The 21,868-nt window shown below is 55.5% G+C and overlaps 2 protein-coding genes and 1 long non-coding RNA gene across 32 annotated transcripts in view; 2 read left to right on the top strand and 1 right to left on the bottom strand.

Moving 5' to 3' along the window:
• The window catches only part of LOC127464000 (class I histocompatibility antigen, F10 alpha chain-like), a 189,835-nt gene that overhangs the window by 9,943 nt on the left and 158,024 nt on the right, over window positions 1-21,868 (top strand). The window lies entirely within an intron of this gene.
• LOC127463999 (zinc finger protein 696-like) lies at window positions 1,359-18,183 on the top strand. Of its 2 annotated transcripts, none has more exons than XM_051774068.1 (2): window positions 1,359-2,449; window positions 17,614-18,182. In XM_051774068.1, exons 1-2 carry the CDS (start codon window positions 1,359-1,361, stop codon window positions 17,789-17,791), a joined length of 1,269 nt encoding a protein of 422 aa, XP_051630028.1. In that variant the 3' UTR covers window positions 17,792-18,182. The 2 variants fall into 2 exon arrangements, 1 of the variants encoding a protein (XP_051630028.1); XR_007901109.1 differs by lacking the exon at window positions 1,359-2,449 and adding an exon at window positions 16,474-16,667 and having other exon boundaries at window positions 17,614-18,183.
• Window positions 2,712-3,349, bottom strand: LOC127464019 (uncharacterized). The gene is made up of 3 exons (XR_007901114.1): window positions 3,208-3,349; window positions 2,854-3,072; window positions 2,712-2,817 (listed from the first exon to the last, which is right to left on the bottom strand). It is a non-coding gene; the product is annotated as an uncharacterized LOC127464019 (long non-coding RNA).

The following is a 21,868-nucleotide window of genomic DNA, read 5'->3' as shown; positions in this document are numbered from 1 at the left end:
TGCCATTTTCCCAGGAACTGTTGTCGGGGGGTGGGGGCCTGCGAGGTGGGGGGGGTGTCCCTGTCCTCATACCCTTTTATGGAATTGCCCACTCTGGCAATCTTCATATCCTTTTATGGAATTCCCTGCTCTGAGGGAACGAACTAAGCATCCTTTTATGGAATTCCCTGCTCTGAGGGAGCGACTGACCATTCCTGCCTGAACTGGAGAATATATAAACCTGGAGTTTCAGAACCTTTCCACCACTCGTGGGATCCACAGGAAGGCTGCAGCTCTCCACTCTCAACCAGACTGAGATCACCACCCTCAACTGGACTGCAATCACCACTTCTGACCAGACTGCAACAGTTCTCCCACCAGCAGGTTTTTTTTCCCTCTCCCTTTACTTTGGACTCGGGGGGGGCAAGGAAAACCACTTTGTTCATGCCCCAGGGTGCTGGGTTATACATTTGGGTTTTGTGGATTTAAACCAATTGCTTGTCTGTATAATCAGACTTATTGGGCAAGAGGGGCCCAAGGGGGGCCCAAGGGGGGCCCAAGGGGGCTGGTCCAGGGGGGGAAGGGCTGCAGGGGGCGGATCCCGGAGGAGGAAACCCGCCAAAAGCGGCGGCCCAGCCGAGGGAGGAGCCGAGCGGGAGCACAAAGAAGAGCAGCCAAAAGGTCCTGGCGGTGGCTGGGCAATGGCGGGGGGGGCGAGAGCGGTTTGGGGGCCCCCGTGAGAGCCGGGGGGGAACCCCGGTAGCCGCGGAGTGGGGAGAGCGGAGAGGGGCGATCCCGGAGCTGGGGGACCCCCGGAATGCTGGAGGGGGGGGAGCAGAGAGGGAGCGCCGGGCCCCTTAAGCGGGGGTCCCGGAGAGGGGGAAGGCCTTGGAGTGTGGAGAGGAGGGGGGGCCTTGAGGCGGGGTGGGAGCCGAGAGCGCCAAGAGGTTTGCGAGGGTGGGAGCCGAGAGAGGAGGGCCGGCCGGCCCCGGGAGGCAGAGTGGGGAGAAGTGAGCCCTGGGACCCCCCTGGCAACACTCAAGGGGACCCCGGTGAGTGGGAACCCGCCGGAACTGCGGGACCCCCGGCAGCCCGGAGAAGGGGGACCCCCAATGCAGGCAGAAGTGCCATCAGGCCAGACAGGGGGGACCCCCTAACCCCAGAGAGCAGAGAGGGGGAACTCCTGGGAGGGGAATTTGGGCTTAATGTTGGTGTTTTGGGGGTTTTTATGGACACAAGATGCCCGGTGAGTCCTAGAGCTGGACTTGGGTAGGAGAAACCCCCAAGACAACGCGCTCACCCCTTGTTTTTACCCCCATCAGGATTTCTGCTTCCCAAAGCTTGGTCGGATGGAGGAGGAGGCTGCAAGGAAGAGGAAGATGCCTTGGGCCCCCCAGGCAGGTGAGGAGGAAGTCAGTGCCCCTTTGGGTGGGTCTTTTGTCTTTTGTGGCCGTCCTGCCGGGGCCAGAGTTGGGGGGATGTCCTTGGGCTTCCCTGTGGGCCGGAGGCAAATCCCCTGCGTGTCCTTGTTGGTTCCTGCCCCAGGCCCCGAGGTGAGGCCGGAGAGCGCGGAGGACAAATCCCCCCGGCAGAGCCTGGTGGGAGAGGCCGTTTTGAAGGGCTCCCCGGCGCAGGAAGGCAGCGGGGAGGAAAAGGGCCGGAGATGCCCCCGCAGGAGGGGCTCCAAAGCCAGCCCAGGGGGCTGTGAGGAGGAAAGAGCCAGCGTGTGCCGGGAAGGCGGCCGGAGCTTGAGGCGGAGCTGCGAGCTGGTGGTCCCTGAGCAGCCTCCCAGCAGGGAGAAACCCTTCAGGTGCTTGGAATGTGGGAAGAGCTTTAGGAAGAGAACCAACCTCCTGAGGCACCAGCACGTCCACAGTGGGGAACGGCCCTACACGTGTGGGGAATGTGGGAAAAGCTTCAGGCAGAGCTCCACCCTCCGCAACCACTGTCGCATCCACAGTGGGGAACGGCCCTACACGTGTGGGGAGTGTGGGAAGAGCTTCAAACTGAGCTCCAACCTGCTCCGACACCAGATGATCCACAGTGGGAACGGCCCTACACGTGTGCGGAGTGTGGGAAGAGCTTCAGGGACAGCTCCAGCCTTTGCAAACACCGTTGCATCCACACCAGGGAATGGCCCTACAAGTGCTTGGAATGTGGGAAGAGCTTCAGCACAAGCACCAAGCTGCTCAGCCACCAGCACATCCCCACTGGGGAACGGCCCTACACGTGTAGGGAATGTGGGACAGCTCCACCCTCTACACCCACCATCACATCCACATCAGGGAGAGGCCTCACAAGTGTGGGGAGTGTGGGAAGAGCTTCAGGGACAGCTCTGCCTTGACCTCCCACCAACGGACCCACCGGTAAGAGAAGCCCCGAGTGCCCCGACTGCGGGAAGAGCTTCGGCCGCTGCTCCAACTCCATCAGCCATGGGAGGACCCGCGTTGGATGATCCACAGGGACCCCCGTTGGGCACAGCCCTGGTGTGCTGGTTTAAAGGTAAACCAGCAGGGGAAATGACAGCGGTGACACCTAGAATGGGATGGAACACCTGGAATGGGAATGAAAATGCCTGGAATGGGAATGGGGACATCAGGAATGGGATGGGGACAATAGCAATGGGATGGGAACACCAGGAATGGGAATGGGAACACCTGGAAAGGGAATGGGGACTTTGGGAGCAGACTGGAGACACTAGGAATGGGAATGGGGGCATCAGGAATGGGAATGGGGACACGTGGAATGGGGAAGGAACACCTGGAATGGGAATGGGAACATCTGGAATGGAAATGGGGACACCAGGAATGGGAACACCCGGAATTGGAATGGAGACACCTGGAATGGGAACACCTGGAATGGGAATGGGAACACCTGGAATGGGGACACCAGGAATGGGAATGGGAACACCTGGAACTGGAATGGAAACACCTGGAATGGGAATAGGAACACCTGGAATAGGAATGGGGGCAGCAGGAATGGGAATGGAAACACCTGGAATGGGAATGGGAACACCTGGAGTGGAAATGGGAACACCAGGAATGGAAATGGGGACACCAGGAATTGGAATGGAGACACCTGGAATGGGAACACCTGGAATGGGAATGGGAACGCCTGGAACTGGAATGGAAACACCTGGAGTGGGAACACCTGGAATGGGAATAGGAACACCTGGAATGGAAATGGGGACACCTGGAATTGGAATGGAGACACCTGGAATGGGAACACTAGTAATGGGAATGGGAACACCTGGAATGGAAATGGGGACACCAGGAATGGGAATGGGAACACCTGGAACTGGAATGGAAACACCTGGAATGGGAACACCTGGAATTGGAATAGGAACACCTGGAATGGGAATGGGGACACCTGGAATGGAAATGGGGACACTAGGAATGGGAATGGGGACACGTGGAATGGGAATGGAAACACCTGGAATGGAAATGGGGACACCGGGAATTGGAACACCAGTAATGGGAATGGGAACACCTGGAATGGGAATGGGGACACCAGGAATGGGAATGGAAACACCTGGAATGGGAATGGAAACACCTGGAATGGGAATGGAGGCAGCAGGAATGGGAATGGGGACACCTGGAATGGGAATGGGGGCAGCAGGAATGGGAATGGGGACACCTGGAATGGGAATGGGGACACCTGGAATCGGAATGAGGACACCTGGGCTGGTAATGGGAACATTGGGAATGGGAATGGGAACATCGGGAGCAGGTTGGGAACACCAGGAATGGGAATGGGATCACCTGGGATTGGAATGGGGACACCTGGAATGGGAATGGGAACATTGGGAGCAGACTGGGGACACCAGGAATTGGAATGGGGACACCTAGAATGGGAATGGAGACACCTGGAATGGGAATAGGGAAAACAGAGGTGGGATGGGAACACCTGGAATGGGAATGGGGACAATAGGAATGGGAATGGAGACACCTGGAATATAAATGGGAACACCAAGAACTGGGAATGGGGAAAACAGAAGTGGGATGGGAACACCAGGAATGGGAGGACGGACAATAGGAATGGGAATGGAGACACCTAGAATGGGATGGAACATCTGGAAAGGGAATTGGAACACATGGAATGGGAATGGGAACACCTGGAATGGGAATGGGGACACCTGGAATGGGATGGGAACAACTAGAACGGGATGGGAACACCTGGAACAGGAATGCAAACCCGTGGAATGGGAATGGGAACAGCCGGGCCCGGACTGTGTCCCTGGGGAAACAGGAGGCCAGGCCCAAAAGAGTTAACTAAGAAATTGGGGCCTGCTAACAAACTACCAACATCCAAGAGCATCTGTGCTCGTTCTGTTCCACTGACTGGAGCAAAGCTTCAGAGAATAGTACAGGAACATGTCCTAGGCCTAGAGGGGATAAATTAGAGAGACAGCAGGATCAGGGAGACATTGGAATAGGAGGAATAGGCCGGGAGCCAGGGCTTTTTCCAAGCTTCAGTGAGCGGGTCAAGAAGAATGGAAGAGAAGGAAGGTCAAGCTGAGGAAGATGAGTTGAAGGCCCCAGAGCCATGGAGGAAGAGTGGAAGTACCCTCAGGATTGAGGGCCAAGAGAAATACCGCCCCAAGCCCCGCCTGAGCTCCACCTCTACTCCGCCTGTTATTAATATGCATCGATAGATGTTGTAATCACTTGAATATGCATTTAATCCCAGCTGAAGATTGTAGAAAAATGCTGATTTTGTGTGAGGCCTTTGAGTAAGTTTGTCCAGCTCCAGCTGGCTTGCTCCCAACGTTGAATAAACAAATCCCTTGCTGCTTAAAGATAAAAAAGTCTCTGAGCAGTTTCTCGGACCGATTTTTCGCATTCAGCGCCCAGTCAGTCCCAGGATGATCCCAGTCACTCCTGGTCTCTCCCAGTTGCTCCCAGTTTCCTCCATGTGGTCCCACTCATTCCCAGTTGCCCCCAGAAGCTTCCAGCATGATCCCAGTTGCTCACAGCCACTTCCAGTCATCCCCAGTGCACTCCCAGTTGCTCCCAGTATGATCCCAATCACCTCCTGCATGATCCCACTCACTCCTGGTTTGATCCCAGGATGACCTCAGTCACCCTCAGTGTGGTCTCAGTTGCTCCCAGCATGGGCCAAGCTTCTCCCACCGTGATCCCAGGATGATCCCAGTTGTCCCCATCATGGTCCCAGTTGCTCCCAGTTGCCCCTAGCACAGATCCAGTCACTCCAAGTATGATCCCAGTCCTCCCTCCTGACAGTCCCAGTCAATCCCAGTTGCTTCTCTTGTAGATCCAGTCACTCACAGTTCCTTCCAGTTGCCCCCAACCTGGTCCTAATTCCCCTTCACGTAGTCCCAGTCACTCCCAGTATGGTCTCAGTCACCCCCACCATGGTTGCAGACACTCCCAGTATATCCCAGTAGAGCCCTCAGCATGCTCCTAGTCCTTCCCAGTCACTCCCAGTGTGGTCCCAGTAACATTCCAGTTTCCACCAGTATGATCCCAGTGACTCCAAGCCACTCCCACTATATCCTATGTGGCCTCCAGTTGCTCCCAGTACCCCTCAGTGTGGTCCCAGTGGCTCCCAGTATGATCCCTGTTGCCCCAGTTCTGGTCCTGGAGGGTCCCAGTGTGCTCAGATCCTGCTCCCGGGGGGTCCTGTTTTTTCCCAGTACTGGTCCCGTTGTATCCTTGTGTATCCTGGTGTCCCGGTCCATTCCAATCCATCCCAGTCTGTCCCAGTCCATCCCAGTCTGTCCCAGTCCATCCCAGTCCATCCCAGTCCCTCCCAATCCATCCCAGTCCATCCCAGTCCATCCCAATCCATCCCAGTCCCTCCCAGTCCATCCCAGTCCATCCCCGTCCCTTCCCAGCCGTTTCCCAGGTCCTGCCCCCCCGCCCCCCCAAGATGCTGACGGGGGTCGGGGCTCCGTCTTTGGCTTCGTCTCCCTGGGCCTGCCTGGAATGAAGGGGCCGCTGGGCCACTGCGGAACCTCCTGAGACCAAAGGAACCCCGGGAGAATTTGGATACTCCTGGAATCAAGGCACAATTGGGACACTGCAGGGCCCTATGGAAAAAAAGGAACCTTGTGACACTGCGGAATTCCTGGAATCCAGGGGCCTTTGGGACATGGGGGCCTCATGGAACCAAAGGAACCCTGAGGTGTTTCCGAAGGTCATGGAATCAAGGGGCCACTGGGACACTGCAGGGCCTCTGGGAATTAAAGGAACACTGGGACACTGGGGCAGGACATCCCCCTGCAATGGCACCAAGACAATGCCCCATTTGCAAAGGGGTCAGTGCTGAGCTGAGAGGGGGCCAGGCCAAGGCAGGAGATGTTGGACCCCAGACTGGTTTCACCCCAAATGAAGCCCCTGATGGTGAGGGAACCCCTGGAGTCCAAGGACTGTCAGTCCATGGGTTTCTACCAGAAAGGGCCAGTCCCCTTTCCCAGGGGCAGGTTCTTCCAACAGAACCCTTCTTGGGGGTGTGTGGAGATTCCTGCCTTGGCTGGGGACCCCCCAAGGTCACTGCTGGAGGTTGAGAGCAGAGATCTCCCCACGAGCGCTGCTCTGGGGCAGTTCCATCCATCTCTAATTAAGAATTCTTGCTTGTTTGCCTCCTTTAGTAGAATTGCTTCAACAATTGCTTTAGTGTAGTGCCCTGTCCTACCTTATCCTGCACTACTGGTAGTTTTAGTGTTTCTATTGTTCACTAAATAATTCTGATTAAAACCTTTTGTGTCATCATTTGCAAAAAATAAATATTTCATTTTCTTCCAATAGATCTGATGTGCCATCATTAAACCCTGGGGGCCAAACGTGGTTCAGTCACCCCTCTAGAATTGCTCTAAATTTCAACTGTTGGCACAATGCAAGGCTGAGATTGGATCCAGCAGCCCCCAGCACCCAGAGTAAGTTGGGAGCTCAGGGGGACCACCCCCCTTTCCCAACCCCCCAGTGCCCAAAGACCCCCATGGGACCGTCCATCCCTCCAGACCACCCCCCTTTTCCACCCCTCTCCCTGTTCCTCCCACTTTTCCATGGTCCCCTCAATCCCCAGCCACCCCAAATCAGTTCTGGGGTCTCAACCCCCACTTTTCCCCCTCGCTCCCACCCCTTGCACATCATTCCCCCAATCCCCAGACCCCTCATGCTCAGTTTGGGGGTCCCACCCTCCCCTTTTCCCCACTCTTCTGACCTCTCCCACCCCTTTCCCATCATCCCCCAATTCTCAGCCTCTCTCCTCCTCCACTTTTGGGGGGTCCTAGTCTCCTCCCACTCAGTTTGGGGTCCCACCACCCCTTTTATCCCCTCTGACTCACCTACCCCCCTTCCCAACACCCCCTCTCACCCAAGAACTCATCGCCTGCAGTGGGAAGGGTTCCCAGTAACACCAGAGCCCATGAAAGTCCCCCCAAAAATGGGTTAGGTTGAGTCCTCAGTGGGCTCTGAGTGGGTTTGGAGGTTCCTTGGGGGCTGTGGGGTGGTTAAGGGGGTCCCAGCACACTTTGGGATGCGTTGGATGCCGTGTTGGGGTGCAGATGTCCCCCCAAAGCTCCCCCAGAACAGGGTGACACAAGGGGGGGAGGGGGCACAGAGGTGCCCCTATTCCTGATCCATCCCAGAGCAACCACACTGGGGGCAACTGGGATCGTACTGGGAGCAGCCGGGCCCCTGCTGGGTTTATACTGGGATTGTACTGTGAGTGACTGCAATAATACTGGCAGTATGTGAGAGGGACTGCAGCCATTCTGGGGATGATTGGGATCAAAGTGGATTCACTGAATCCCCTGGAAGTGTCTAGAAGTTACTGGGATTATTGGGGGTGATTGGACTCATAGTGGGATCATCTTGGGAGCAACTGGGGCCATGCAGGGGCAAGTGGTATCCTCCAGGCAGTACCTCCCATTTCTTAGGAGAGAGTTAAAAAAACCCCACACCCTCCCACAGCCTTTGGAGGCCCTTCAACCTGGAATGTGGATGTGCTGGTTGGTTCTTTTGTGTGGGTCAATCACCCAAGGGAAAAACTCCCCTCCCCCGTTCAACATCCCCCTTTACAGCAATGCAGGGCAAAGAAAGATTCCCTGCCTGGGTTTTTTTGAACAAGTAAACCTGTGACAACCTCCCAGGCTGCTGAGCAGGGACAAGGAGGCAGTGAGGGCCCAGGGCTGCAAGGGGCACTTGTCTCCTCATGGTGGGACCCTAAATGGGCAGAAAAGAAACCCCCAAGGCTCAATTTGGGAGCAATAGTGGGCAGCCATTCTTTGTTATCAGCCCCTCACCCATGGGAGGATCTTCCCCCCAACCACCAGTGTGCCCCGTTCTCCCCCAGCACAGCTGAGATTTACTCACAATTTTACACATCCAGCAAATGTCTTACATATTCACTCCTTCCCTCAGAAAGATCACACCCATGGGAATTAGCTCAGAGAGGTCCTTCTGAAGTCCTTCCAAAGTCCTTATTCGGTCACTGGGGGCCTTCTGGTGGCCTCTTGGTGGTCTCTGGTGCTTGTTTGGAGCTTGAACTGTACTGACCTTGTCTGTTGAGCAGAGTATTTACAGCTGGATACAGAGGGCCCTTGTTCAGCATCTCTTCTCCAAAACCTGGACACTCATGTGACAACTACCCCAACTGAAAAGCATTCAGAAACTTCCTGATTTTGTAACTCCCCTGCCAGAAACTTCCACTGCAAAGACCCGTGGAAAATTGCCGAGCAAGGGAGAATTCCTGCTCTCAGGAGAGACCCCGCCTGGTTTGACGGGAGGCCTGGGAAGGACCCCCCTGGCAGAAGCTTTCCCCCCAGGCTCTCCAAGCTCCCGGCTGTGGGCAAAGCCAGCCCATGGCCCAGCGGGGTGGGCTGGGGCTGCCCAGGGGCAGGAGACACGGGCCCCACGGAGCGAGGCCAGCGGAGCCCCAGTGGGCCGGGGCTGGAGCGCCCGAGGCCCGGGAGAGGCTGGAGAGCAGGCAGGGAGCCCGCAGGCCTGCCCGCTCCCAGCTGGCAAGGGCTGCAGGCAGAGAGGCAGCTCTGCAGGCCTGGAGCAGCACAGGGGCTCTCCAGCTCTGCCCTCGGCACAGGCCTCTCCCAATGCACCAGGCACAGACGGGCACCATTGCAAAGGGGAACCTTTTAGCCCCAGTTTCGGGGGGAATCACAGACTCGCCCCGAGGAGCCACAGCCAAGAGTCTGGGGGCAGCACGGGGCCCTTCCTGGACATTAGAGACCTTTCCTAATCTTTCAGTGGGCCCACTTTGCCTTTGGATTCGTTGTTTCCATTAATCACAGAGGGGGTGTTAGGCCATAAATCACCTTTAGCCAGCACACAGCAAAAATTCCTCACAAGCTGCTTTGGAGAGAACACAGTTTGGGAAAAGCACTAGAACTGTCAGTTTTGTGAGAGTTACCCTCGATAAGCTTCAGTGAACAAAGCCTGGGAGAGAAAGATGTGTTCTTGAACCTGCATATCTGGAAACAAGGGCCTTCTGCAGAAAGCAGCAGGTAAGGAGGAAGATGAACAAAGGCTCAGCATTTGTGGGGGAAAATCCCCACCTGAGAAAAAGGTGCTCAAAAGACCGAAAGCATGAACTAATTAGCATAAGCAACAAGAGAGTACTGAGCAAGAGTGGCTAAAATACTGATTAAAGAAATGGAACAATGAAATGATGCCATTTCGTACCAATGAACATTAATTTCTTTGTCAAAAAAGCGTAAATGGGTGCAAAAGTGATGTACTGCTGTCTGTGTGAAGGCAGCATTGTTGTTGGCCACATACACAGCCAGCAAAGAAAGTAATGCCTTGCTTTGTCACACTAAACCCACGGTGTTAGAGGGTTTGATTGATCCCAACAATGTCAGAGCATTTGGCAACACCCTCAGCACTCAGTCACTTGCACTGCCAGCATGGGGGCCAAATGCTGTCCTTGGAAAAAACATGAACTGCCATCATTTCCAGGAGCCCAGCTCCAAAATTTGGATAGCACTTCCCAAATTGGATATGTCTGGGGATTGCTGCCATGCTAAAAGGGTCAGGACAGAAAGCTGCTGCTGGCCTTTGCCTGCCCTGGGAAACCTTTCCTCTGCCCCCCAGCACTGGGGCTGGTGCTGTCCTTCCCAAGGGAAGGGACTGTCATCCCCCCCGGGAGCCACCTCCAAACCTTGGATGCCACCTGCCAGCCTGACTCTGTCAGGGATTGCTCCCACCCAAAAGGGGCCAGCACAGGAACCTGTTGCTGGCCTTTGCCTGCCCTGGGCACCCTGTCACCTGCCCCTGAAACACTAGGGCTGGGGGCTTTCCTTCCCAAGGGCAGTTAATGGCACCAACTTTCAGGAGCCCACCTCTGAGCTTTGGGCATCATCTCTGTCCTGCAAAAGGGGCGTTTCCTCAACCCTTTGTGTTCCCTTGGTCTGTCACAGCCCCAAAAAGGCTGAGACCCTTGTTCCTGACCACTTTTAAAGAGGATTTGAAGCTTGAAGTCTTTTAGGAAACTAATCCAAAAGAGCCCCCCGTTTCCAGCAGTGGCTTTCCTGCATTACTGGAGGGAGCAGTGAGAATTTTGGGATGAAGTCTTTACTCTCCTGATGATGAGCTCAGAGTCGGTGTCTCCTGTGCTCTGGCCACGGGGCAGGGCCTCCCTGCCCTTTGGTCCCTGCCTCGTGGCCACCCCTGTGCCAGGGGATACTGTGCAGGCCACCTGGAAACAAACCCATTCCAGCCCAGCATTCCCCTGTGTGCCCACTGGAATGTGCACCAGACACCCTGAGGGAAGAAACATTTCCAGAGGAGAAGACTTTGCTCTTCCTGCTGCAGCCACAAATGGGACAAATGAAACCCTCCAACTCTGTCCTTTTGTATCAGTGAGTCAGGCACCACTTTCTTCTGGCCCGGGGGTGTGGGGGGGATAACTCCAACCCTCCCTGCCCCCCCAGCCTTTTCACTTATTTGTATGTGTTTAACAAAGAAAGAATTTAAAGGGCATCAGTTCTAACTTACATCATCCTCTTCAGTATTTAGCATTCTGTCCTCTATTGGTTATTGACTTCTCACTTCTCACCCTAATTAGTCCCCATCTTTCAGGCTTTTTATTATCCTTTTCCCAGGCAGGGAGTTTCCAACACCTATTGTATGGCCTTTGTTAACCTCTTCTTTATCTTCTAGTTCCTGCACAATGTCCTTGTGGTCTGTAAATTCTGCATTCCTTGTGTCCAGTTTCAGCAATCCACCTCTCTCCCCAGGCTTTGTTCACTGAAGCAGATCAGGGCTAGTTTAGCAAAACTCAGAGTTGCAATAATTTTCCCAAGCCTGTTCCCACAAGAGCAGGTGATGACAAACTTTGCTAAGTGCTGGCCAATAGTGACTTAAGACTAACCCACTGTTTAGGATGAATATTCTGGTTATGATTCACTAAAGCAATTAACTAACAAGTTAATGAACATCATTCATTTAAAAGAATCAGGAAATGATCTCGTTCCCAGCAGCAGCACCGAGTGCCCGGAGCCGATGTGTGCAAGTGCTGGGCTGGAGCAGAGACGTGCTGGAGGGGCAGATGGCAATGGGACAGCACAGAAAGGGGAAACGCTTCCCCCCAGGCCAGGGAAAGGCTGGGTTGGTCTCTGCAGCCCTGGCAGGAGAGGCCTTTGCTGTCGGGGGGGTCTCTGCAGCCCCTGAGGGGCTGTGCTGGAGGAGAAGCTGATCTCAAGGCAGGACAGAGATGCTGAAAATGTCTTTGGGTGGGCACATCCCGTGATTCAGGAACACTGACAGTCATCCCACAGAGCCTTGGTTAAATCATCAGGTGGGTGATGAAGGGACAGAAGGGCCTGCAAAGCCTGGGAGCAGGTCCCCCATTCCATTGCAAGTGGGAACACCGTGGGATCTTCTGGCAGGGCAGCAGGGCTGGGCACAGGCAAGCCAGGAGATGCTGGAGGCTGTGGCAGACAGCTCTGGGCCCCAGACAATCCCTGGGCTGCCCAGGGCTGCTCTCTTGCTGCCAGACAAGGGGGTCTGGCTGGGCAGGGGAAGGCTGAGGGAGCCAGGGCTGCAGGGAGCAGGGAATGGTGGAGTTGCAGGACAAGGAGCAGAAGGGCCCTGCAGGGCTGCAGCAGAGCTGATTGCAGGGAGCTGCCTTCAGGGCAGGGATTCTGCCCCTGGGCTCTCCCTGCTGAGGCCACACCTCGAGTGCTGTGCCCAGTTCTGGGCCCCTCACTTTGGGGAAGGTGTTGAGGTGATGGAGCGTGTCTGGAGAAGGGCACTGGGGCTGCTGAAGGCTCTGGAGCACAAGTGCTGTGAGGAGCAGCTGAGGGAGCTGGGCTTGCTGAGCCTGGGCAGAAGGAGGCTCAGGGGGGACCTTCTCACTCTCTACAACTCCCTGACAGGAGGGGGGACCCGGGGGGGTCGGTCTCTTCTCCCAGGCAACCAACAGTGGGACAAGAGGGCACAGCCTAAAGCTGCACCAGGGGAGGTTTAGGTCAGACAGGAGGCTCAAGTTCTTCCCAGAAGGGGTGACTGGGTGTTGGAATGGGCTGCCCAGGGAGGGGGTGGAGTCACCATCCCTGGAGGTGTTTCAGAAAAGACTGGATGTGGCTCTCAGGGCCATGGTCTAGTTGACAGGGTGGGGTTGGGGCATGGCTTGGACTCCATGATCTCAGAGGTCTTTTCCCACCTCGTTGATTCTGTGATTCTGGAATGGCCCCTTGGTTCCATGAGGTTTTGCAGTGTCACAGTGGCCCTTTGATTCCATGAGGTTCCACAGGGTCACAAAGGCCACTGGATTCCATGAGGGTACCAAAGGTCTCAGGGCTCGTTTGATTCCATGAGGCCCCACATGTCACACTGGCAACTTTGTTCCATGAGGCACCACAGTGGCCCCTGGGTTCCTTTAATTCCATGAGGTCCCGCAGTGTCACGATGGTCCCTTGATCCCATGGGGTCCCGCAGTGTCCCAGGGTTCCTTTGGCTCCATAAGGCTGATCTCGGGCTCTGAGACAGAACTGAACCAGCAGTGGTTGTCCAGAATGTGCCCTAGAAAATATCTGTGTAACCAACTGCAATGGAGAGAAACCAGCCAAGGAAAGGAAAGAAACAATGAAGGGAGGAACTCGTGGTTCACAGAAGCAGCAAAGCAGGCAAAGGTGGGGTGTTACAGAATCCCAGAATGAAAGAATGTGCGAGTTGGAAGGGACCCCAGAGGGATCATCAAGTCCAACCCTCAGCCCTGCCCAGGCCCATCCCCAAGAGTCACAGCCTGTGCCCCAGAGGATCATCCAAACTGTCCTGGAGCTCTGTCAGCCTTGGTGCTGTGCCCACTGCCCTGGGGAGCCTGTTCAGTGCCAACCACCTTGGGGGGGAAGAACCTCTTTCTAACATCCAACCTGAGCCTGCCCTGACACAACTCCAGGCCATTCCCTGGGGGCTGTCCCTGGTCCCCCCAGAGCAGAGCTCAGGGCCTGCCCCTCCTCTGCCCCTCTGAGGAAGTTGGAACTGCCATGAGGTCTCCCCTCAGTCTCCTCTTGTGCAGCTGAACACCCCAAGTGCCCTGAGCTGCCCCTCCTAAGGCTTCCCCTGCAGAGCCTTCCCCATCCTGGTGGCCTCCTTTGGACACTCTCGACTGGCTCAATCTCTTCCTTCCATTGTGTCCCCCCCGAGTGCCCCACTATAGAGGTGAGGCCGCCCCAGGGCAGAGCAGAGCGGGACAATCCCCTCCCCGGCCCGGCCATGCTGGGCCTGATGCCCCCAGGACAGGGTTGTCCCTCCTGGCTGCCAGGGCACTGCTGACTCCTGGCCAAGTGGGCACCCCCAGGACCCCCAGGGCCCTTTCCCAGCACTGCTCTCCAGCCTCTCATTCCCACTCTGTCCCCACATCAGGGGTTGCCCATCCCAGGGGCAGAATCCGGCACTGCCCCTTCTTGAACTTCCGTGGCTCTGCCGCCAACCCATCCCTCCACCACTGCAAAACACCCACCGGGGACCCCCAAAATCCCCCTAAGGGGCATTTGCGGCTCAGCTTTGGAGTCCTGTAAGATCCAAACATTCTCCCCCTACACCCCCCGCTTCCAAAAAAGAAACAAACACCAAAACCCCCACCAAGATATTTGGGACGAGCTCCCCCTTCCCGATCCCCCGCGAGATGGGGCGGGGGGGACGATCCTGTTGCCGTTCCCGCTCCGCCTTTCTCCCTGCCCTTCCTGCCGCCCCTCCTTCTCCTGCTGCATCGCTGCGGCCGCGGGCGGAGCTCTGGGGTGAGCGGGGGAGGGGGACGAGCCGATGGGAAAGGGGGGAAAGGGAGGGAAACGGGGGGTAGGACCCCCAAAGGGAGCGCGGGGGGCGGTGGGTGAGCCCCAAAGGGAGCTGGGGGGAGCCGGGGTTTGGGGGGCCGGTGGGCAAGGGGTGGGTGAGGGGGGCTAAGGGGAGGTGGGAGAGCGGGCAAGGGGTTCCCTTGGGGGTCCCTTGGTGTCCCCATGCGTTGATCTGTGGAGAGGGGGGCCCTGGAGAGGGGACACCCCCGGGCTCGCTGTGCCGAGCCGGCGGTCGGGGCCGTGCTGTTGGTTGCCGATCCCGGCCGGCTGAGCCAAGAGCCCGGCCACGTGTGCGGGGCCCGATCCGCTCCCTGCTCTCGTTGCCCCGGGGCAGCCTCTGGTGTCCCCCCGGCTGTGGGGGCGTTTTGTTGGCTCGGGCACAGGCGGCCCTTGTGCGGGGCTGTGTGCCGGGGGGCTGCTGGGGGTCCCCGGGGGGTGTTTTGGGGCGGTGTCGGGGTGGGTTGTGGGCAGAGCCCCGTGGGTGGTCGGGGGGCTGCGGGTCCCCCCCTTGTTGGGGGTTGGTGTTGGTGGGTGAGGCCCCGGCGGCTCCATTGTGAGGCCGGTGTGGGCGGGGGGGGCTGGTCCGGGGGAGCCGGAGGGAGCCGAGGCAGCGGGTTTGGGGAGCCCTCGGGAGAGCCGGGGCTGGGGGGAGGAAGGGCGGGAGCCCCGGAGTGTGGAGAGCGGAGCGGGGCGATGGCGGAGCTGGGGGACCCCCGGCAGGCTGGAGGGGGGAGCAGGGAGAGGGAGGAGCCCCGGGAGGCTGCAAGGGGGGTCCCGGAGAAGGGGGAGCCTGGGCAGTGGGGACCCCTGGGATCCCCGGGCCAAGAAAGTGGAGAAGGCGGAGAGGGGGAATGTCTGGGAACCCGGCCCCCTGAAGCAGAGAGTGAGGGGAGAAGGGACCCCTGGGACCCCCAAAAGCCCTGGCACCCCTAAGCAGGACCCCCAGCAGCCCAGAGAGGGGAGAGCCCAGAAGGTAAATGTGCAGAGACCAGAGAGGGGGAACTTCTGGGAGGGTTTTTTGGGCTGAATGTTCATATTTTGGAGTATTTTTTTGCTGTCCCTTGATCTTTTGCAAATTTGGGGGGACTTTGTTGTTTTTTTTTTTTTCCCAAATCTCTGTGTTTACTGTTTTTCTGGTCTAAATCTTGTTGTTTTGGAGATTTCTATGGACACAAGATGCCCAGTGAGTCCTAGAGCTGGACTTGGGCAGGAGGAACCTCCAAGACAACGCGCTCACCCCTTGTTTCCCCCCTTCCCATCAGGATTTCTGCTTCCCAAAGCTTGGGCGGATGGAGGAGGAGGCTGCGAGGAAGAGGAAGATGCCTTGGGCCCCCCAGGCAGGTGAGGAGGAAGTCAGTGCCCCTTTGGGTGGGTCTTTTGTCTTTTGTGGCCGTCCTGCCAGGGCCGGAGTTGGGGGGATGTCCTTGGGCTTCCCTGTGGGCCGGAGGCAAATCCCCTGCGTGTCCTTGTTGGTTCCTGCCCCAGGCCCCGAGGTGAGGCCGGAGAGCGCAGAGGACAAATCCCCCCGGCAGAGCCTGGTGGGAGAGGCTGTTTTGAAGGGCTCCCCGGCGCAGGAAGGCAGCGGGGAGGAAAAGGGCCGGAGATGCCCCCGCAGGAGGGGCTCCAAAGCCAACCCAGGGGGCTGTGAGGAGGAAAGAGCCAGCGTGTGCCGGGAAGGCGGCCGGAGCTTGAGGCGGAGCTGCGAGCTGGTGGTCCCTGAGCAGCCTCCCAGCAGGGAGAAACCCTTCAGATGTTTGGATTGTGGGAAGAGCTTCAGGATTAGCACCCACCTCCTGAGGCACCAGCACATCCACACTGGGGAACGGCCCTACACGTGTGGGGAGTGTGGGAAGAGGTTCAGTGACCGCTCCACCCTCCGCACCCACCGTCGCATCCACAGTGGGGAACAGCCCTACATGTGTGAGGAGTGTGGGAAGAGCTTCAAACGGAGCTCCCACCTGCTCCGACACCAGATGATCCACAGTGGGGAACGGCCCTACACGTGTCGGGAATGTGGGAAGAGCTTCAAACGGAGCTCCCACCTGCTCCGACACCAGATGATCCACAGTGGGAACGGCCCTACACGTGTGCGGAATGTGGGAAGAGCTTCAGCACAAGCACCAAGCTGCTCAGCCACCAGCACATCCACACTGGGGAACGGCCCTACATGTGTAGGGAATGTAGGACAGCTCCACCCTCTACACCCACCATCACATCCACATCAGGGAGAGGCCTCACAAGTGTGGGGAGTGTGGGAAGAGCTTCAGGGACAGCTCTGCCTTGACCTCCCACCAACGGACCCACCGGTAAGAGAAGCCCCGAGTGCCCCGACTGCGGGAAGAGCTTCGGCCGCTGCTCCAACTCCATCAGCCATGGGAGGACCCGCGTTGGATGATCCACAGGGACCCCTGTTGGGCACAGCCCTGGTGTGCTGGTTTAAAGGTAAACCAGCAGGGGAAATGACAGCGGTGACACCTAGAATGGGATGGAACACCTGGAATGGGAATGAGAATGCCTGGAATGGGAATGAGGGCATAAGGAATGGGATGGGAACACCAGGAATGGAAATGGGAACACCAGGAATGGGAATGGGAACACCTGGAATGGGAATGGGAAACTCTGGAATGGGAATAGGAATACCTAAAATGGGAATGAAGACACCTGGAATGGGAACACTTGGAATGGGAATGGGAACACCTGGAATGGAAATGGGAACACCTGGAATTGGAATGGAGACACCTGGAATGGGAACACCTGGAATGGGAATGGGAACACCTGGAATGGAAATGGGGACACCTGGAATGGGAATGGAGACACCTGGAATGGGAATGGAGACACCTGGAATGGGAACACCAGGATTGGAAATGGGGACACCAGGAATTGGAATGGGAACACCTGGAATGGGAACACCTGGAATGGGAACACCAGGAATGGGAACACCTGGAATGGAAATGGGGACACCTGGAATGGGAATGGGGACACCTGGAATGGGAATGGAGACACCTGGAATGGGAACACCAGGAATGGAAATGGGGACACCAGGAATGGGAATGGGAACACCTGGGATTGGAATGGGAACACCTGGAATGGGAATGGGAACATTGGGAGCAGACTGGGGACACCAGGAATGGGAATGGGAACACCTGGAATGGGAATGGAGACACCTGGAATGGGAATAGGGAAAACAGAGGTGGGATGGGAACACCTGGAATGGGAATGGAGACAACAGGAATGGGAATGGAGACACCTGTAATATGAATGGGAACCCCAAGAAGTGGGAATGGGGAAAACAGAAGTGGGATGGGAACACCAGGAATGGGAGGAGGGACAATAGGAATGGGAATGGAGACACCTAGAATGGGAATGGGAACTCCTGGAATGGGAATGGGGACACCTGGAATGGGATGGGAACAACTAGAATGGGATGGGAACACCTGGAACAGGAATGCAAACCCGTGGAATGGGAATGGGAACAGCCAGGCCCGGGCTGTGTCCCTGGGGAAACAGGAGGCCAGGCCCAAAAGAGTTAACTAAGAAATTGGGGCCTGCTAACAAGCTACCAACATCCAAGACCATCTGTGCTCGTTCTGTTCTACTGACTGGAGCAAAGCTTCAGAGAATAGTACAGGAACATGTCCTAGGCCTCGAGGGGATAAATTAGAGAGACAGCAGGATCAGGGAGACATTGGAATAGGAGGAATAGGCCGGGAGCCAGGGCTTTTTCCAAGCTTCAGTGAGCGGGTCAAGAAGAATGGAAGAGAAGGAAGGTCAAGCTGAGGAAGATGAGTTGAAGCCCCCAGAGCCATGGAGGAAGAGTGGAAGTACCCTCAGGATTGAGGGCCAAGAGAAACACCGCCCCAAGCCCCGCCTGAGCTCCACCTCTACTCCGCCTGTTATTAATATGCATCGATAGATGTTGTAATCACTTGAATATGCATTTAATCCTAGCTGAAGATTGTAGAAAAATGCTGATTTTGTGTGAAGCCTTCGAGCAAGTTTGTCCAGCGCCAGCTGGCTTGCTCCCAATGTTGAATTAACAAATACCTTGCTGCTTAAAGATAAAAAAGTCTCTGAGCAGTTTCTCGGACCGATTTTTCGGATTCAGCGCCCAGTCAGTCCCAGGATGATCCCAGTCACTCCTGGTCTCTCCCAGTTGCTCCCAGTTTCCTCCATGTGGTCCCACTCATTCCCAGTTGCCCCCAGAAGCTTCCAGCATGATCCCAGTTGCTCACAGCCACTTCCAGTCATCCCCAGTGCACTCCCAGTTGCTCCCAGTATGATCCCAATCACCTCCTGCATGATCCCACTCACTCCTGCTATGATCCCAGGATGACCCCAGTCACCCTCAGTGTGGTCTCAGTTGCTCCCAGCATGGGTCAAGCTTCTCCCACCGTGATCCCAGGATGATCCCAGTTGTCCCCATCATGGTCCCAGTTGCTCCCCGTTGCCCCTAGCACAGATCCAGTCACTCCAAGTATGATCCCAGTCCTCCCTCCTGACAGTCCCAGTCAATCCCAGTTGCTTCTCTTGTAGATCCAGTCACTCACAGTTCCTTCCAGTTGCCCCCAGCCTGGTCCTAATTCCCCTTCACGTAGTCCCAGTCACTCCCAGTATGGTCCCAGTCACCCCCACCATGGTTGCAGACACTCCCAGTATATCCCAGTAGAGCCCTCAGCATGCTCCTAGTCCTTCCCAGTCACTCCCAGATGCCCCAGTAACATTCCAGTTTCCACCAGTATGATCCCAGTGACTCCAAGGCACTCCCACTATATCCTATGTTGCCTCCAGTTGCTCCCAGTAGCCCTCAGTGTGGTCCCAGTTGCTCCCAGTCTGATCCCTGTTGCCCCAATTCTGGTCCTGGAGGCTCCCAGTGTGCTCAGATCCTGCTCCCGGGGAGTCCTGCTGGGTCCCAGTCCTGGTCCCGGTGTATCCTGGTGTCCCAGTCCATCCCAGTCTGTCCCAGTCCATCCCAGTCAGTCCCAGTCCATCCCAGTCCATCCCAGTCCCTTCCCAGCCGTTTCCCAGGTCCTGCCCCCCCGCCCCCCAAGATGCTGACGGGGGTCGGGGCTCCGTCTTTGGCTTCGTCTCCCTGGGCCTGCCTGGAATGAAGGGGCCGCTGGGACACTGCGGGACCTCCTGAGACCAAAGGAACCCCGGGAGAATTTGGATACTCCTGGAATCAAGGCACAATTGGGACACTGCAGGGCCCTATGGAAAAAAAGGAACCTTGTGACACTGCGGAATTCCTGGAATCCAGGGGCCTTTGGGACATGGGGGCCTCATGGAACCAAAGGAACCCTGAGGTAACGTCGCGACGGAAAGCTCTAGACACCTCAATATGAGAATCCAGGAACTTTGTTTATTGTAGATTGATAGCAGCTTAATATACACTCTATAATAGGTTCATGAATATTACAGAAATTAGGCTCATTATCGGTACTCGGTTAGGTGGTGATATCATCTTAACTGCTTTCCACTGTTTACACAGGTGGCTCATTAAGTGCCTTTGTTTTGGTAATGCCTAGCTCCTGTTTCTCAGCTCAATTTAGAATACCCAAGGACACTGCCCCTTTCTCAGGGCCCTGCTATCTCTAACTTTCTCATGGGCCTAGGGAAACTACATCTTATACTTTAGCAGTAGTCTTATACTTTAACAGCTCATCCATAGCCTTAGCCATGTTCATATGTCCTCGCATTTCTAACCAATCCTCTACAATTCCCCCGTTTTTATTATGGGTCAACAATGTTTTCTTTGTCGTAGTATTTAGACGTCTAGTAATACAAGAAAAGGTAACACGAGCTAAAAGGCATACCAAATAAGCAAGTACGAAAAGGATCTGAGGCAGATGCCAAGGACAAGCAAAAGGATGATTGTCCTGTTTGATTTGCCCAGGTGACCCATATGTTTTTCCGAGGGTCAATGGTGTGAAGAGCCCCAACATTGGCAATCATACCCGTGAAAAGAAGAAAACTTATTACATAGCCGTACAATGAAATAGACAGAAATCCTAACATCTTTGCTATACTAATACACAAAAACAGTAAATCAAGTCCGGGCACGTAAGTCTTGCAGTTCCTTTGTGTACAGTTACTCAGTTAATTCAGATGCTGTTCCAGTGTCTCCCTCTTCAGCAGGTGCAGGGGAATCAGGTGTTGAAGAGGCTGGAGGTGGTGGTGTAAGGTCAGGTGAGGCTGCAGGCACCGCAGGTGTCTCTCCTTCTCGTTCTCCAGGGCTCTCAATTGCTGGCTTGACCCAACGACTGGGAACCCACAGGGTACCTGTAGAAGTAGACACACAGAAGTAGCCTCGGCCTATAAAGATGACTTCTGCTGGACCTTCCTACATCCCAGTTTTAGGATTCCGATAATGAACCTTCATGGGTGGTCCTTTTGACACCTGCTCTTTCTGATTATGTTTGATGATAGGAGGTACTGAATCATCTCCGAAAATACACAAATGGTTAAGGACAAAAAGAGTTTTGCTAACTCTCTCTCGGGCATCCCTGATGTCTTTGTATTTCTCAAGGTAGCTTTTAATTGTTCCATTCATTCGCTCTACTGTAGCTTGTCCAGTAGGCGAATGAGCTATGCCCGTAACATGCTTTATGTCCCACTGCTGAAAGAATTGTCCCAGAATCCTGCTAACGTAGGCAGGTCCGTTATCTGTTTTTAACGTTTTAGGGACTCCCATGACAGCAAAGCAATCTGTCAGATGACGCTTCACATCTTGGACCTTTTCTCCTGGCTGCAGCGTAGCCCATACGAAGTGACTGTAGGTGTCAATTGACACATGCATGTATTTCAATCGACCAAAAGCAGGAACATGTGTGACATCCATCTGCCACAACTCATTAGCTTTTAGTCCTTTGGGATTAACTCCCACTCCGAGGCCTACTCCTTTATTTTGCTGACTGCAAATAGGGCATGCTTTCACTATTGCTCTGGCATCTTCAATTGACAGTCCATATGAGTGACTGAGACCTTTTGCATTTTGGTGATATACAGCATGAGCCTCACGTGCTCTCAGGAAAGGAGGTATAGGAGCTTCTGTGACTGTTGACACTAGACGATCTGCTCTAGCATTTCCTTCTCCCAGCCCTATATTCCATTGATGACTCCTGATATGCAACACAGCATATCTGGCTGACCGGTAAGCAATTGCTTTGTGAAGCTGCTGTAATAGTTGCATGAGTCTGGCATTCTTAACTTCTCTAATGCTGGCATCTTCGATTCGATTAGCCACTCCTGCAACATACATCGAGTCTGTAACCACATTAAGTGTTTGATCTAGCCAGTGAGATAATGCCCACACAACAGCTGCAAGCTCTAATGTTTGTAAAGAGTCCTTTAAGTGAGCGCTTAAGAAGTGTTGATGCCATCGCCCTTCGTGCCTCCAGGTGGCTACGGCACGCTGTGATCTTTTTCCAGGGTCAGTGAATGCGGTGATTGCATTCTGAAGTGGTGTCGCAGATCGTTTTGGAACTTGCAGCCACGCCTGGTTAGCCATCCAGGCTAGTGACTGCAAAGGATGGATGTTAATGATGGCATCTGACACGAGTAGTGCTCCTTGCAGCTCAGGAGAATGGACTAAATACCAATCCAAGTCCTCCT

This window comes from Manacus candei, unplaced genomic scaffold, assembly GCF_025592945.1.
Source record: "Manacus candei isolate 608988 ecotype Guabito, Panama unplaced genomic scaffold, ASM2559294v1 h1tg000185l, whole genome shotgun sequence".
Lineage (NCBI taxonomy): Eukaryota > Metazoa > Chordata > Aves > Passeriformes > Pipridae > Manacus > Manacus candei.
Note: the sequence above shows the minus strand (reverse complement) of the source record. Positions and strands in the feature narration are given on the sequence as shown.